Source organism: Alosa pseudoharengus, unplaced genomic scaffold (assembly GCF_046254945.1).
Source record: "Alosa pseudoharengus isolate Yale_2024_CS ecotype anadromous, Long Island Sound unplaced genomic scaffold, YU_APseudo_1.1 YU_APseudo_1.1_scf_5, whole genome shotgun sequence".
Taxonomy (NCBI): Eukaryota; Metazoa; Chordata; class Actinopteri; order Clupeiformes; family Clupeidae; genus Alosa; species Alosa pseudoharengus.
The window spans coordinates 38,384,636-38,402,135 of NW_027468837.1; the positions used below are offsets into that span (position 1 = coordinate 38,384,636).

General features: G+C 43.8%; 1 protein-coding gene across 1 annotated transcript in view; it reads right to left on the reverse strand.

The window, feature by feature from the left end:
* Positions 1-11,491: 11,491 nt before the first annotated feature.
* The window catches only part of nampt2 (nicotinamide phosphoribosyltransferase 2), a 20,978-nt gene continuing 14,969 nt past the window's right edge, over positions 11,492-17,500 (reverse strand). The window contains exons 8-11 of the mRNA XM_076267477.1: positions 16,539-16,658; positions 15,706-15,849; positions 14,328-14,453; positions 11,492-13,388 (exon numbers count right to left, since the gene is read on the reverse strand). Of these exons, the coding sequence (XP_076123592.1) occupies positions 13,221-13,388; positions 14,328-14,453; positions 15,706-15,849; positions 16,539-16,658 (558 nt within the window). The 3' untranslated portion in view covers positions 11,492-13,220. The remainder of the gene's footprint in view (positions 13,389-14,327; positions 14,454-15,705; positions 15,850-16,538; positions 16,659-17,500) is intronic.

Here is a 17,500-nt window from a genome sequence, read left to right on the forward strand (position 1 = left end):
TTAATCAGAAGGTTGTCTCATGGTCCAAAATGTGCCTGTTTTCAGCTGTTTGTGGATATGTGTGTCCAGTGCAGTGCTATGTTGTGTGTCCAGTGCAGTGCTGTGTTGTGTGTTGCTGTTGACACTAGGGGGCAGTTGCACTGTGCTGGATGATCTGGCCATTTCTGTCCATGTGTACAGCTCAGTATTGTCGGATGTCTGACTATAAAGGCAGCTTGTAGGCAAACACAGCTCGGTTCTGATAGCAGAGGAGAGTGTGTGGCACGTGTGATGAGAGAAACATTCCAAGAGAACACTGCTCCCTGTTAGCACCCCAGCACCAAGCATGAGTGGCACAGCCCAAGATGATTTCCTTGAATAATAGACCGTGCTAAACAGGGAGGGAGTAGCATGTGTGTGTGTGTGTGTGTGTGGACGAACAATTACCATTCTCCTCCATTTAAGCCTTCACAGTGTCAAGGCTCTGTGGCACTGAGGCCTAAACTGGTCACTTATCCACCTCCAAGTAGGAGGAGAGCTCAAAGCAATTACTGTAAGACTGGCCGTCATCCCACCGGTCCCTCGGCATGGCCAGCGCTGAACGGCAGTGGACTGAGCAGTGCCGAGCAGACCATTGTGTGGGATAATCAAGAATTAGCAAAGAACATGGTGTTTGCAGGCATTTTGTGCCATTAGCAGTCAATTCTGACGCTTGCGTGCTGTGGGTGGATTCATTATGTGCAGACAGCTATTATGTCTGACCAGGCATCAGATGTTACGCTGCTTTGTTGATAATTTATTTATCTAAACAGAGGCTTTTAAACATTGTGGGATCATCAAAGGCAATATCTTGAACTTTGAGTGGGTTGTTTATTAGACTTTTCATTGTTTTATTTGTTTTCATTGACATTTGTAAAATGACTTCTTGACATCCGCTAATGCCTTTTTCCCTTTGTCATCACACAGACATCGCAAAATGTTGCCTGATATTCAGCAAGGTGTGTATTAAAATAATGTTATTTTAATGTTATTTATGGTGAATGATATTAGCTCTCCCTTTATTCTACCTCAGTAATGCAGCGGAAATAATCAGGAGTGAAATTAGCATACTGGGAAAATGAGACACTGACTGTGTCACAACTGTTTGCCTTCTAATGTAAAATCAAATAAAACAAATAGCAAACACAATGTGACATAGCAATAAAATAATAGAGGGAACCAATAGACAGACAGACACACATACACACACACACACACACACACACACTCTCACACCTAGACCAGTGTGCTTATACTGTTTGCAAAACCGTGAATACATTTCACAAGGTCTTTCAGTGAAAATCGCAAAGACCAAACAATTAATTGAAATGATAAAACATAAAATAAACATAACATTTTTAAAAATGAATAACAAAAGTGTTGAAAAAATAATCGTTGGCCGTTGTGATGTTGCCCGTATCCAAAGCTTTGACATGCCTGCTCGTATTTGTCATCAGTGGTCAGCAAAGCATTTCGGAGGGCATCAAAAAAAGTCGATTCCATGACAACAGGCTTTGCACACAGGTTGCTAAGCAACTAATCCAATGGGCACAAAATGGTCCCATCAGTGGTGACGATGCTGGCCAATTATCTGATGCTTATTTCCTAAAAATGCTTTGCATTTAAGTGTGGCTTCAGGAACAGTACTGGACTATGCACACACACACACACACACACACAGTGTTCTTTTTCTCTTTACAAGAAAGCGCACATACAGTTAAAGGAATATTTGCCTCATGAGTTGGAGAGTGCAACAATACGCTACTCTACGTGTATAGGGCCAATACGCTACTCTACTCTACGTGTATAGGGCCAATACGCTACTCTACTCTACGTGTATAGGGCCAATACTCTACTCTACGTGTATAGGGCCAATACTCTACTCTACGTGTATAGGGCCAATACTCTACTCTACGTGTATAGGGCCAATACGCTACTCTACTCTACGTGTATAGGGCCAATACTCTACTCTACGTGTATAGGGCCAATACACTACTCTAAGTGTATAGGGCCAATACGCTACTCTACGTGTATAGGGCCAATACGCTACTCTACGTGTATAGGGCCAATACTCTACGTGTATAGGGCCAATACGCTACTCTACTCTACGTGTATAGGGCCAATACTCTACTCTACGTGTATAGGGCCAATACGCTATACTCTACGTGTATAGGGCCAATACTCTACTCTACGTGTATAGGGCCAATACGCTATACTCTACGTGTATAGGGCCAATACTCTACTCTACGTGTATAGGGCCAATACGCTACTCTACTCTACGTGTATAGGGCCAATACTCTACTCTACGTGTATAGGGCCAATACTCTACTCTACGTGTATAGGGCCAATACTCTACTCTACGTGTATAGGGCCAATACTCTACTCTACGTGTATAGGGCCAATACGCTACTCTACTCTATGTGTATAGGGCCAATACTCTACTCTACGTGTATAGGGCCAATACACTACTCTAAGTGTATAGGGCCAATACGCTACTCTACGTGTATAGGGCCAATACGCTACTCTACGTGTATAGGGCCAATACTCTACTCTACGTGTATAGGGCCAATACGCTACTCTACTCTACGTGTATAGGGCCAATACTCTACTCTACGTGTATAGGGCCAATACGCTATACTCTACGTGTATAGGGCCAATACTCTACTCTACGTGTATAGGGCCAATACGCTACTCTACTCTACGTGTATAGGGCCAATACGCTACTCTACGTGTATAGGGCCAATACGCTACTCTACGTGTATAGGGCCAATACTCTACTCTACGTGTATAGGGCCAATACACTACTCTACTCTACGTGTATAGGGCCAATACTCTACTCTACGTGTATAGGGCCAATACGCTACTCTACGTGTATAGGGTATATATACACGTGTAGGGCCAATACACTACTCTACTCTACGTGTACAGGGCCAATACGCTACTCTACTCTACGTGTATAGGGCCAATACACTACTCTACGTGTATAGGGCCAATACGCTACTCTACTCTACGTGTATAGGGCCAATACGCTACTCTACGTGTATAGGGCCAATACTCTACTCTCTGCTTTGCATTTAAGTGTGGCTTCAGGAACAGTACTGGACTATGCACACACACACACACACACACACAGTGTTCTTTTTCTCTTTACAAGAAAGCGCACATACAGTTAAAGGAATATTTGCCTCATGAGTTGGAGAGTGCAACAATACGCTACTCTACATGTATAGGGCCAATACGCTACTCTACTCTACGTGTATAGGGCCAATACGCTACTCTACGTGTATAGGGCCAATACGCTACTCTACTCTACGTGTATAGGGCCAATACGCTACTCTACTCTACGTGTATAGGGCCAATACGCTACTCTACATGTATAAGGCCAATACGCTACTCTACTCTACGTGTATAGGGCCAATACGCTACTCTACGTGTATAGGGCCAATACGCTACTCTACTCTAAGTGTATAGGGCCAATACGCTACTCTACGTGTATAGGGCCAATACTCTACTCTACGTGTATAGGGCCAATACGCTACTCTACGTGTATAGGGCCAATACTCTACTCTACTCTACGTGTATAGGGCCAATACGCTACTCTACGTGTATAGGGCCAATACGCTACTCTACGTGTATAGGGCCAATACTCTACTCTACGTGTATAGGGCCAATACACTACTCTACTCTACGTGTATAGGGCCAATACGCTACTCTACGTGTATAGGGCCAATACTCTACTCTACGTGTATAGGGCCAATACACTACTCTACTCTACGTGTATAGGGCCAATACTCTACTCTACGTGTATAGGGCCAATACGCTACTCTACTCTACGTGTATAGGGCCAATACACTACTCTACGTATATAGGGCCAATACGCTACTCTACTCTACGTGTATAGGGCCAATACGCTACTCTACGTGTATAGGGCCAATACTCTACTCTACGTGTATAGGGCCAATACACTACTCTACTGTACATGTATAGGGCCAATACGCTACTATACTCTACGTGTATAGGGCCAATACGCTACTCTACGTATATAGGGCCAATACGCTACTCTACTCTACATGTATAGGGCCAATACGCTACTCTACGTGTATAGGGCCAATACGCTACTCTACTCTACGTGTATAGGGCCAATACGCTACTCTACTCTACGTGTATAGGGCCAATACACTGCTCTACGTGTATAGGGCCAATACACTACTCTACGTGTATAGGGCCAATACGCTACTCTACTCTACGTTTATAGGGCCAATACGCTACTCTACGTGTATAGGGCCAATACGCTACTCTACGTGTATAGGGTATATATACACGTGTAGGGCCAATACGCTACTCTACTCTACGTGTATAGGGCCAATACGCTACTCTACGTGTATAGGGCCAATACGCTACTCTACTCTACGTGTATAGGGCCAATACGCTACTCTACGTGTATAGGGCCAATACGCTACTCTACTCTACGTGTATAGGGCCAATACGCTACTCTACGTGTATAGGGCCAATACGCTACTCTACGTGTATAGGGTATATATACACGTGTAGGGCCAATATGCTACTCTACGTGTATAGGGTATATATACGTGTATAGGGCCTGTGCTTGGAAGGCATCCTCATGTTCCCCATGTGGTGTTGTTGTTTTCAGTCTTTAGCTTTCTACTTGCTAACCATCAGCTCAGAATTATTGAAATGTGAAGAGAATAACACATAAAAGCGTTTTTGTTTTAATTAAATATTATATTACTGTGATGTCAGCCTGAAGGAAGATGTGCAAATCTCTCAAGCATGGGTAAGATCTGGCTGAAGGCCAGTTTTAGATTAAATTACATTACATTCATATTGTCATTGCAATGATATGTCAAGTAAAGTACCAGCACAACGAAATGCAGTTTTACTTCTAACCAGTACTGCCAATAGTAGGTGAAGTGCTTGAACTCAACTGAGCTGCACATGGCTACTCAGTTTAACACCATCAATTCAACTGATCTTGAGGACAAACATGTCCTATATGTGAATAAGGTCAGCCACATCTCACTGCCACTGTCTCAATTCCACTGATCTTCTTGAATTTTCCCTGGGGATCAATAAAGTATCTATCTATCTATCTATCTATCTATCTATCTATCTATCTATCTATCTATCTGATCTTGAGGACAAACATGGCCTGTATGTGAATAAGGTCAGCCACATCTCACTGTTGCATGCCACTCCAGCCCTGTTCAGGGTCATTCATATGGTTTTTCATGGATTTCGTTTCCACTGATCAATATTCAACGCAACAATTCAAAGCACACTTTACAGTTCCTATGCTCTTAGTATTTGGCCTTTTGAAAAGATAGTAATCCAATACGGATTTCGTCAAATTCATCTAAGTTCTCCTCATGGACTTGTTTTATGTGTCAGTACCAAAACGTAAACCTCCCACAAATCTGGCTCTGTGAGTGGGCAAACAAAGTGGCTTTGACTGAGCCACAGTCTATTCCAGTAAACCAGCATGTCGCTTGCAGGGGAGGAGGATAATTGGCTGTGGAGCTCACACACTGACAGTGTTTGTCGGAACAGCACACATTTAACTAAATTTAACTGGACTGTTTATCTTTGGCTTTAATATGACACTCCTGGACCAACATCCACCTCCTGGGCAATTAAACTGGTCTACTATACGATATTATTATGTAAGATCTATTTTATATACTGCTAATGTAGTTGTAATGATACAAATGACATATTCTTACAAGCGACAGGAACCAGTTAATAAATAACATATTTCACAATAATAATCTAATTGTCAATAAATATTGATTATTATCCATACATCATGGTCAAAAGAGATTTTATTGAATTTGAAAGTGAATTTTATTAGTACAATTCACAAGCTACCCAGAGTGTAGTCCAAAGGTCACTGAAAACTCACTTCAAAGCCATGTCAGACACTATTGATTCTATAAACTGCCAATAGAGGTCCCTCTTTCCTTACTCAGTTTTATTCTTAGCAGAGTCCTGCTGGGTGTGTGTGTGTGTGTGTGTGCATGCGTGCGTGCGTGCGTCACTCCCTGTGTCACTAGAAATGCTGCCCCTCTATTATGAAAGGCTGACACACAGACCTTACATATTGTGCACATGTTTTAAAAGCATGCATGCATATGGTCCTATTTGTGCAAAACCAAATTAAGGTGAGAAGAACAGACCGATTGTAAATGGATTGAGTTCCATATTGAGATTTGCACATCTGAAGCCAAGCTCAGCGTTATAACTGATTTCTGCCATTTATTTCTAAACAGCATATTATACCCAAAGAGGATCTCAGGTAGAGGGAAGTTTCTTGTCATTTTCTATAACCACAAAAGATTTCCGCAACACAACCTATTAACTGTGGATGCTCTGCAATGGGTGCAAAGGTTTTGAATCAATAATAATTTGCCTCTCTGTCCAGTGGCTTCATCTCTCTCTCTCTCTCTCTTTCTCTCTCTCTCTCTCTCTCTCTCTCTCTCTCATGGAGCGAATGATAGCATGCGATCAAGCCACTCCTTTGAGGAGGCAGCCATCATGGCCTGGTGATGTAACCCAGACTCATAACAATGCTAGCCTATTGGAAACATCCCTGCAGGGCTCAACGGCCATTAAAGGCCTCACTTCGCCCCGCTGTACTCAAAACACTAATGGACATCTTCATCAAAGATCTCTCCTTTCACTCGCATACAGTGGGCCAACACACACACACACACACACACACACACACACACACACACACACACACACACACACACACACACACACACACACACACACACACACACACACACACAGAGAGAGAGAGAGAGAGAGAGAGCTGGAATAACAACCTCTGTGTTTTTTTTAATCAAAGTAAGAAGCAGTCTAGACCACACCATGCCAGATGTGATCAGAAAAACATATCCAGCCTCAAGGCCTACTCTATAGCTTGGGCAAGAATAGGAACTACTCTGTTAAATGGTGTAAAACATTGGGAAGGCCCTGGAATGAAGTCAATGTGTAAACAACTTTAAACAAACACACACACACAGCGCTCGTTGTACAGTCAAAGTGATTGTATTTGTGGTTACCAACACAGTGAACACACACACACACTGAACACACACAAACAGTGAACACACACACACAGTGAACACGCAGGCACAGCCCCCTTTGACTCTCCCCATTGAGGTCGCAAACAACCTTTGCAGAGATTCAAGACATTCTGCACAAAATGAAAAATGTATGACCATTTTGGACTGCTGACAATATCTTATTAAGTGACCAGAGCATGCTTAGTTCAGGAGGATGTGCCTGCTCCCGGAAAGGAAGGGGCATCTTGGGACTTATCTGGGGAATTCCTGTGGGATAGCAGAGACATAAACCTATACACAGTAATCAAACCCTAAAAGATTGACGTGCAAGTACGTACAAAAGAATGCCAATGACTCACTGTCTTACTGACCGCGCACGCGACCACTGTACGAAGAAGTACGCAGGACAAATACTGATTTTCAAATAAGAAAGTCATTTATTGGACTCATACTCTTCCGTCTATCTCAAAGGATGAATTACTTGTACACAAAAGCTTTCCTGTTTCAGTATCCCTCTTTCATAACTACACACTAATGATGCTGTGAGAAATTCAGACAAGGGTGAGTGTGCAGATGTACTGTAGATATGGTAGAATTTCATGTAATTTCAAAACCAGATTGTTTAGCAGCACATGATGAGAGTCCGATCATGTCTCACACACTGAGAATAAAGAAAAGCAGGACAAAGAAAGTTTTTATGAACAATAATTATTAATTGTGAGGGTCATTTTAGGAAGCTCAGATGTTTTTTTATTACAGAGTTCTATCATTTTGCTACGTCTGAAAATAGTTTGTGGTCATGATCCAAGAACAGGAGGGTTACCAGTGGTTTAATTTGCACAGCATTTACAAATAATACTTTGGCAGACTGACAGGTTTAGGGCACAGTATCCTTACCTGACAATGGCAGCGGTCAGACATAGTTACAGAATACAACCTTTTGTACCATAGTTTATACCTTAAATTGTAAAATGTAATAATTGAAATAGGTAGAGAAAGTTATTCTGCAGGGGGCCACTCAATCAGAGGGCTTACTGTAAGTGCAGCTGCCTAAGCACCTCCTGCTTTATAGGGCCTACTGTGCATGGATACTAGGGCTGCAACGATTAATCGATTAGTCTTAGACTATTAATCAGCAACTATTTCGATAATCGATGAATCAGTTTATGCCGTTGACAGGGAACTAAATATCTTTGGTGAGTGGACAAAACAAGGAAGACATTATCGTGGGCTTTGGAAAACATTGACATTATTTCACCCTTTTCTGGCATTTTATCGATCTAAATCTAACTCTAAACCTAACCCTAATCTTAACCCTAACTTGTTATGATAGAAACAGAATGTCACTTAATAACAGAAGCGTTATGTCATAAATGTTTATGACTTGTTTATGGCACGTTCATGACAGTGTCATGTCACCCTTATGTCGACACTGTCAAGTAAAGTGTAACCCAACTAATTGATTAACCGAGAAAATAATTGTCCGATTGAACATAATGGTTAGTTAATGTACACATGATTAGTTCAGTAAGCTCTACTGCCTCAGTCCAAACATTATAGATACACTACATTTCAGAGTGTGTGTGCTTTGGTAGTACCACTAGTTGAGATGCCATACATGTTTGACTCTATGGTGTAAGTTGCTCAAGATAAAAGTTCCTTATCATTGGATAAATATATTGTGCCCCACTAGTTTCCTGGACAGGCTAAGCATGGCCATGTAGCAGAGGCATTTGGCTACAGTTGACTGGCTGGCTTTGGACGGAGGTAGCTCACCGTCTGTGTGGTGTAAGGTGTTCCAACATCAACAGCACTGAGTTTGGCTACATGCAGACCAGGGGCCTGTACTACGAAGGGAGCTTAACCTACCCAGATGTAACCCAGGGTTACTTTGTGAAACCGGGGTTGACAAAACCTGGTTATCTTTAGTGGTGTTAATCGGTACTACGACGCTGATTATGAAGTTGATTTGTTGAGCCGGGGTTAACCTCATTGGAGTTTGTACGCGTTCACATAAAAGGGGCGGGTTGCAGCGCAAATCACCACTTTCAGTGATGACGCGTTCACCTTATTTTACGGATGAAGAATGCACAATTATTATGACAAGTTATGAGGAATTAAAACCCACTCTACGACAAAAATCAAATACGTCGGCAGTGAACAAAGCATGGCAAGGCTGTTGGCAACGTATTGCAGATCGGGTAGCCTAAATGCCTAAAAGTAAAGTTTTATTCCCACATGTTCTTCAAATATGTGTTACGGAGGATTAGTAGCTTGCGGAATGTCTGGAATGAGTTGAAATAAATAGCCTATTTTGAGTTCATAGAAAGGCCTACAGATGCAACCCAATTCAGAAGTGGGCATATAGATTACAGTAATAAGGATAATTGAATGTTTAAGTAGCCCCCATTGACTAATTTGTGTATGCCTAATCCTGTGAACATTTCAGATGCAACACCATTGCCAAACGCACATGGCAGCAGGTGAAAATGAAACACAAAAACATTATTCAGAATAGTACGTTTATATAGTTATAGCTTTCATTAATATTTCTTAATTATGAAAACATGTAGGCCTAGCTTATAGCCTTCACTTGGCCTTTGAACACTACTGTAGGAGGAAAGGCACCAGAGTGTTTTACAGTAGCAGAAGAGTTGGCCATCGCAAATAATATTGGAAGGCCGATTATGGAGGGGGTTGAGGGAGGCATTCGGTCGGATTCTGGTGCTGTGGTAATGTGTAGCCTTTATGTGCAGGGTACAGTAATATGACATTCAATTCAACAAGTTTGTTAAAATTGTGATTTTAATTTATTAGGCCTACTGTAGGCTATGTCCGATTTATTTTAGGCTATTCTTGCTCAGATGTTCAGCATACTGTAGGCCTATGTCCGATTTATTTTCGGACATACCGTATTCTTGCATCACTGATGGAATACATTAATGTCCACGTATACGGGCATTGCTATGAGACGTCTTCCTAGATCATCTGACAAAGAAAACGAATTCCCTCGGCTGACAATCTATATCTTCATAGAGAATATCGTCCGGCTATATTTTCTGGCGGTCTCTCAAACCCCTCGCATGCGAAAAGAGTGCCTCACGATTTGCGCTCCAATGTCGTATGGATCATCCAGGTACGCCGACATGTCTCGGGAGAAATTGTTAGTGGAGGGGTGGTACTTATAAAGGGTGTGGTTAACGGAAACCTCGGGTTAACCAAGAACATAACCTGGTCGGAGCAGGTTTGAGATGCAGCGTAAATTGCCATGGCAGCATACCTCGGTTAAAACCTATCCACCTTTCGTAGTACGGGTTAATCGGGAAGTAACGCCACACGTGATCAAGTTACTCTCGAAGTTACCCAGATAAGCCAGTAACCCCGCTTCGTAGTACAGGCCCCAGGGGGGTATTCCAAGTACGTGGTTTAGTGACAAACCTGGATAAGTGAACTCAGAGTAAGTGGTAAACATCCAACAAGAGCCCTATGGCATTGTTCTGTTAGGAGAATGAAGCCATAGAGCTCTTCTATTAGGAGGTTTACCACTTACTCTGAGTTAACTTATTAGGTTTGTCACTAAACCACATACTTGGAATACAACCCGGGCAAAGTAGGTGGTTTAGAGGCAAACCTAGGTAAGGTAACACAGAGGAAGTTGTAAACTGTAAACCTGATCATAGAACAGCCTGGAGGCTTCAATCTCCAAACCAAACAAAGCCAAAAGGCTCTTCTATTAGGTTTACCACTTCCTCTGGGTTAACTTACAGTACCTAGCTATGCCTCTAAAGCACCTACTTGGAATACACTCCTGGGCCTCCAAGCTTTCCGCCTTGTAGTGATAGTAGGCTACAAGATGTGGTTGAATGGCTCGGTCTCTCGAATGATGTGAACATTCCCAGGGGAGCACCTGGCACAGCTAGCCTGCAGTGGCATGGCCATTTATACACAGCTATGAGAGCTATGAAGAGTCAAAAGGTTGACTGAAAGGGCACTCCCTATTTATATCTGGTGAAATGGTCGTGGTTAAAATGCTGTAAAGTCATTTACCAGCAGATGCACTCTTGCCATTTAAATTTGCTGCTATTTCAGCTAAATAACTCATCAAATTGGCCCCTCCCTTCAAGCTTCTTGAGCAAAATGTTGATTGGATGGAAGAGTGTATGGAACAGCCCAAGCAACTGGATCTGGATTAGAATCACGGACTCTGTTCAACTGATGTATAGGGAAAGTCCTCTTTCTAATACACTTGGGTATAACCAATATTCCTATGAAGCATGTAGGCTAAGCATTGAATAAAATACACTTGGGTATAACCAATATTCCTATGAAGCATGTAGGCTAAGCATTGAATAAAATGTTCTGGACACAGTAGAGGTGTTGCTGTTAAGTTATAAGTAAAAGGTCCGTTTAATTATCTGATACAAAATATTACTTTTGTACAGCAAAAAGAAGGAAAAACAATATTATATTCATCAATATTTACATAAAAGAATATTACACTATTTTAGTGAATTATCATCAAATTTTATATTAATATACATTATTGTTGGTATAGAAAAAAGGAGGTAGGGTCAACTGCTTCATATCAAATTGTCAAATTACGCAGTAAATTGGTTATTTCTTTAAACAGCATTGCCTAAATTGGCCACCAGAGAAAAAAAACAACATTTAAATGCAGCAGCATATTCTTAAACAGCGACGTGGAGATATAAGGGCCAAAGGATTTTAACTTTTTAACATGCCATGAATATTCTCCACTCGCTAATTAAGGCAGCACAAATACACCCTCTCTCCAACACACACACACAAACAAACAGACAGACAAACAAACACACACACACACACACATACACACACACACTCAAGGTTTACATAAAGAAATTGTTGCAGTTTTCAAGCAAAGGAAGAACAATTTGCGTGCTGTGACCTGAGAGGAACCGGCTCCTCTCTGACGGGTTCCTTCCAGGGGTTCTAAAGGCGGCCACTGACCTCCAGAGCTGCAGACCAGCGGACCCTCAGAACTGCCCCCTACCCCACTTCTGCACAAACTCAGCATGTGCTCTCTAACCAAATCCAACACATATTCACGTGTGTGTGTATACATATACATATATACACGGCACACTTATCAAGAATCAGAGCAAAAAATAATAATTATAATAACAACAATATCAAGTATCTTTTCAGTGTACCATTACTTCATTACCACTACAGATCTATAGAACCTAGAGTCTAGTCGAAGAAAATGACCATCTCTGGCCGAAGGAGCGTGTGTCTTGCCGGGTGGACTGCATAGAGTGACAATGGCAGTAGTGATTGCTCACTGGAGCATTCGTTTAGTTATCAACAGTTATCAGCCGGTTGAAATTGAACCGATTTTACCTATGGTTAAAGGTAATGGCTTAAAACAGACACCCTTCCAGTTACATGGCAGAAGATCAGGGATGAGGGTTGAACAGGCCACACAACAAGTCAGGACAGGCATTCGCTGAGCTGACACATAAGAAGGAATCAAGCTGTTTGATTGGATGCTATAGTTTCACTATCCCCCCCATGTGTCTTGTGGAAGAGAAGCAGGTGAAACACCTCCACCTGAAGCCAAAGGAATATCTTCTCAGTCGCTTGAAAATCAACAAAAGTATATACACAGACGGGAATATACATCCCAAAGTCAACCATTTGGCATTCAAAGAGTTGCGTTGCTAACGCCAACGCAGTGCTGCAGCAGCTTGAAATAAAAAAAAATGGCTACCAGAGAGAGGAAAAAGAAAACAAAATAATCCGTGGAACGCTTAAAAGTCTTTTAAAAACAACAACAAATAAACAACAGTCTTGAAAGCCAGTAAAAATGAGCTGGCAAACACTGTGGGTTAAAAAGAAAGAATCAGACATGACAGTAGCCATGGCATTAAAATGTGTCTTTCTTCTTTTGTTTTGTTTGTTTTTGTCTTTAAGTGTCAAGAGAAACAAGCACATGATCTTTGACCTCAATCAAGAGACAACGACAGGTCAGTTTGAGTCAGTGAGGATCAACGGGGGTCAATGGGGGTCAGTGATGTACACAGTGCAGACGGACAGACAGGGGGTGTGGTGGGGAAATGGACTGTCCAATCAGTGGACGCCATTCATGATGTGCTTGTGGTGAAGGCCGTTGAGCTCGTTATGATTGTGCTGCGCGGGCGCCATGTCGTCCTCGGACAGCCGCGCATTCTTACGGATCTCCTCCAGGGTGTAGTCCTGCAGGATGGTGCCGTTCTCAAACACAGTGACCAGCATGTCCTGAGAGAGAGTGTGAGAGAGAGAGAGAGAGAGAGAGAGAGAGAGAGAGAGAGAGAGAGTGTGTAAGGGAGGGAGAGCGAGAGAGAGATTGTGAGAGAGAGAGAGAGAGAGAAAGGGAGTGAGAGAGTGAGGATGAGCTTTATCTGATGGTAATGGACCAAGGATACTGCTCAAGTCGTTAGCAAATGTTCCCATAAGAATAAAAACCTATTGGAATCTTTCCAGTAATGCTCTTCCCTCCTTTCTCTCCTTTCCCACAGCAGTGCCTCAATTCTATTGTTTTATTGTATTGACACAGAGGCCTATTTCAATGAGCACCCTGTAGTTTTACGGCAACAAACATTTTTGACCCTGGGAAGCTTTTCTTATTCTTAAAGCTATAAATGGATCATCTGTTGCAGGCAAGGAGAAAGACATTTGCAGAGGTGCTGAGGGGTGATGGACACTACTTGAGTGCAACAAAGATGGCTTGTCATTATTTTCAGGTTCAAAGGGTTTCATAGAACACATACACATAAGATTTATTAAGCCTACTTATATGGAGAGAGAAGAAACATGGATACCAGTTAAAAGCATGCTCCACATGTGCAGTACAATGCCAGAGCCGACTGTGTGTGTGTGTGTGTGTGTGTGTGTGTGTGTGTGTGTGGTCTATAAATAGCTCCCTTAGCTTGTGTACAGGATGTAGAGTGATCAAAGGAAATAGAGTAGGTGCAGCATGCCAACTAATCAGAATCAACTGACAAGTATGTGTGTGTGTGTATGTGTGTGTGTGTGTGTGTGCATCCTTTCATGTATGTGTGTCTAAACATGTTGACTCACCAGAAGCAGTAAAGGCAGACTGCATTTGTGAGTTTGCATATGTTTCGCTCTCTATCTTTCTGTGTGCATGTGTGTGTGTGTGTGTGTGCGCACGAGCGGGACTCAAAGGGGTCTCACCTCCTCTGGCTTGCCCACGCCGCGCTCCACCGTCTCGATGAAGCCGTCCGAGTTCTTGCGAAGGGACAGGCGACCCCGCTTTGAGCCTTTGGATGGGTCCGTCACCGGCTGCTTGTACACATCCGTCTGCAACAGCAAACAAGGTTTGGGACCCCATGAACACACACACACACACACACACACACACACACACACACACACACACACACACACACACACACACACACACACACACACACACACACACACACACACACACACACACACACACACACACACACACACACACACACACACACACACACACACCTCTGACAGATGGAGAGACTCTAATCTCAGGCTGGCTTCAGCACTGTGGAGGGCTGATTTCTCATGGTCCCCAATCAATGACCCAATCAATAGAAACAAGCGTCAGAGCTGTCTAATTAGCTCTTATTAGTCCCGCTGCACAAATATTGGACAGAAGGTGAGCGTTTGGGAATGTGCAGAGAGGCAGACAGAGTGAGCTGTTGGCACTGCTAATCTGCGACGGCTGGAAGAGTTAAGGCCATGCCAATATTTGACCCTCCCCAATAAAAGTATTTATGCAACACTCCCTGTGTGTGCCGGGTGCCAGATCTGACTTTGGCAGCACTGTGTGTCTTTGGAGAGAGAACTGGAGTGTAGAGTCCAAAAAAAACAAAAAAAACAATTGAGAGGGAAATGGCCGAAACGTCCAAACGAATCCCACACCACATACGGGTCCAGTTCCCATGGAGACCCGTGTTCCAGTCTATCCGTCATCTCTCAATCCCACACCCCATTTTTCAATCCCACACCCCATCTCTCAATCCCACACTCCTCAATCCCACACCCCATCTCTCAAACCCACACCCCATCTCTCAATCCCACACCTCATCTCTCAATCCAACACCCCATCTCTCATCTCTCAATCCCACACCCCATCTCTCAATCCCACACCCCATCTCTCTCAATCCAACACCTCATCTCTCTCAATCCCAGACCCCATCTCTCTCAATCCAACACCTCATCTCTCTCAATCCAACACCTCATCTCTCTCAATCCCACACCCCATCTCTCTCAATCCAACACCTCATCTCTCTCAATCCAACACCTCATCTCTCAATCCCACACCCCATCTCTCATCTCTCAATCCCACACCCCATCTCTCAATCCCACACCCCATCTCTCAATCCCACACCCCATCTCTCAATCCCACACCCCATCTCTCAATCCCACACCTCATCTCTCTCAATCCCACACCCCATCTCTCAATCCCACACCCCATCTCTCAATCCCACACCCCATCTCTCAAGCCCACTCATTTCTTGTCTACTCTTTACTGTCCAGTCGATAAAGGATAACGGGGATAACTCACCCCCTTGCCGTTGACGGACTCCACGTAGCTGCACTTGAAGGCGCAGTTGAGCGTGTCCCTGTTGAGCTTCTGCAGCAGAGCGCTGCCGCAGCCGAAGAGCACGTTCTCCACGCTCCAACCCTGCTCGCTCAGCTTCACCAGAATCTGCCAATCACAGACGAGCATTAGCACTGAGGGAGCCGTGATTGGTGGGTGGGTCTGCACTGGTGGCTGTGTATGCGTGTGTGCGTGTGTGTGTGTGTGTTCACCAGCGGGGCAGACAGCACTTGATACTGGAGTGAACCCAAACCAGCCCAATCAGTGGCGAACTGTTTTTCTGAATTATATTATCATACATTCGGGGGGGCAGCCGTGGCCTACTGGTTAGGGCTTCGGACTTGTAACCGGAGGGTTGCTGGTTCGATCCCCGACCAGTGGGGCGCGGCTGAAGTGCCCCTGAGCAAGGCACCTAACCCCTCACTGCTCCCCGAGCGCCGCTGTTGTTGCAGGCAGCTCACTGGGCCGGGATTAGTGTGTGCTTCACCTCACTGTGTGTTCACTGTGTGCTGAGTGTGTTTCACTAATTCACGGATTGGGATAAATGCAGACACCGAAGTTCTCTCATGGGATCAAAAGTGTAAGTATAAGTATATACTCTTTTGATCCCGTGAGGGAAATTTGGTCTCTGCATTTATCCCAATATATATACTTATACTTACACTTAAAGCATTATATATGATCAGGCTATGCCTCTTGCCAAGACATGCACACAGCACAATCCAGAATAATCTCTTTCAAATGAAACCAAAGAGGTCAACAAGAGAGGTCAGCTGGGGTTGATATTTAATCCTCACCTCCTCGATAGACTTCAGATCGATGCCGTCACCCTGGATGATACGCAGGTAGGACGGCAGCACCTTGTAGCCATTCGAATTTAAAGTGAAGCCGAAGCTCTCCCCCAGAATCTTTATCACCTGGGGGCAGAGAAAGGGAGGGGGGGAGAGAGAGAGAGAGAGAGAGAGAGAGAGAGAGAGAGAGAGAGAGAGAGAGAGAGAGAGAGTGTGAGTGTGTGGGGGGGAATTCAGTTCAGACATCTCACGACATAAAAAAAGAAACGCTTGGTGCAACAGGCAAATATCAGAGGCAATCGATGAGTCACAAGTCTAAAAATATCACATATCATTCCACCACACTCCTTCCCTCACCGGCTGGTCGCTGTGCCTTTCAAAGGCTTTCTGTCCGTCTATCAATTACTGGTGTACAATTCCAATGCAACTATGAAAATGTGTTCACCCCCATGGAAAAGGAATGACTAGTAGTAGTAACCTAAAGACAAGTGTAGGTGAAGATGCTCAACATACTCTAGTAATCTTCACATTCTTGGGAGTGAACCCATGTGAGGTTTAATATTTTAGACAAATATATTCTCCACAATATTTAATTCTGCATATTATTTTCATATCTGTGTGAGGTGGCTCTGCTAAACTCAGATCACATAGTGTTTCTGTCTGTTTGTCTGTCCATGCCCTTTGTGCGTGTGTGTGTGCATGCGTGTGTGTGTGTGTGCGTGTGTGCGTGTGTGTGTGAGTGTGTGCGTGTGTGCGTGTGTGTGAGTGCGTGTGTGTTGGCGGCGGTGCCCACCTCCAGCAGGGTCTCGGCGGGGTGCGTGTGTGAGTGCGTGTGCGCGTGGGTGTGTGTGTGTGGGTGTGTGTGTGTGCGTGCGTGCGTGCGTTGGCAGCGGCGGTGTGTGTGTGTGTGTGTGTGTGTGTGTGTGTGTGTTGGCGGCGGCGGGGTGTGTGTGTGTGTGTGTGTGTGT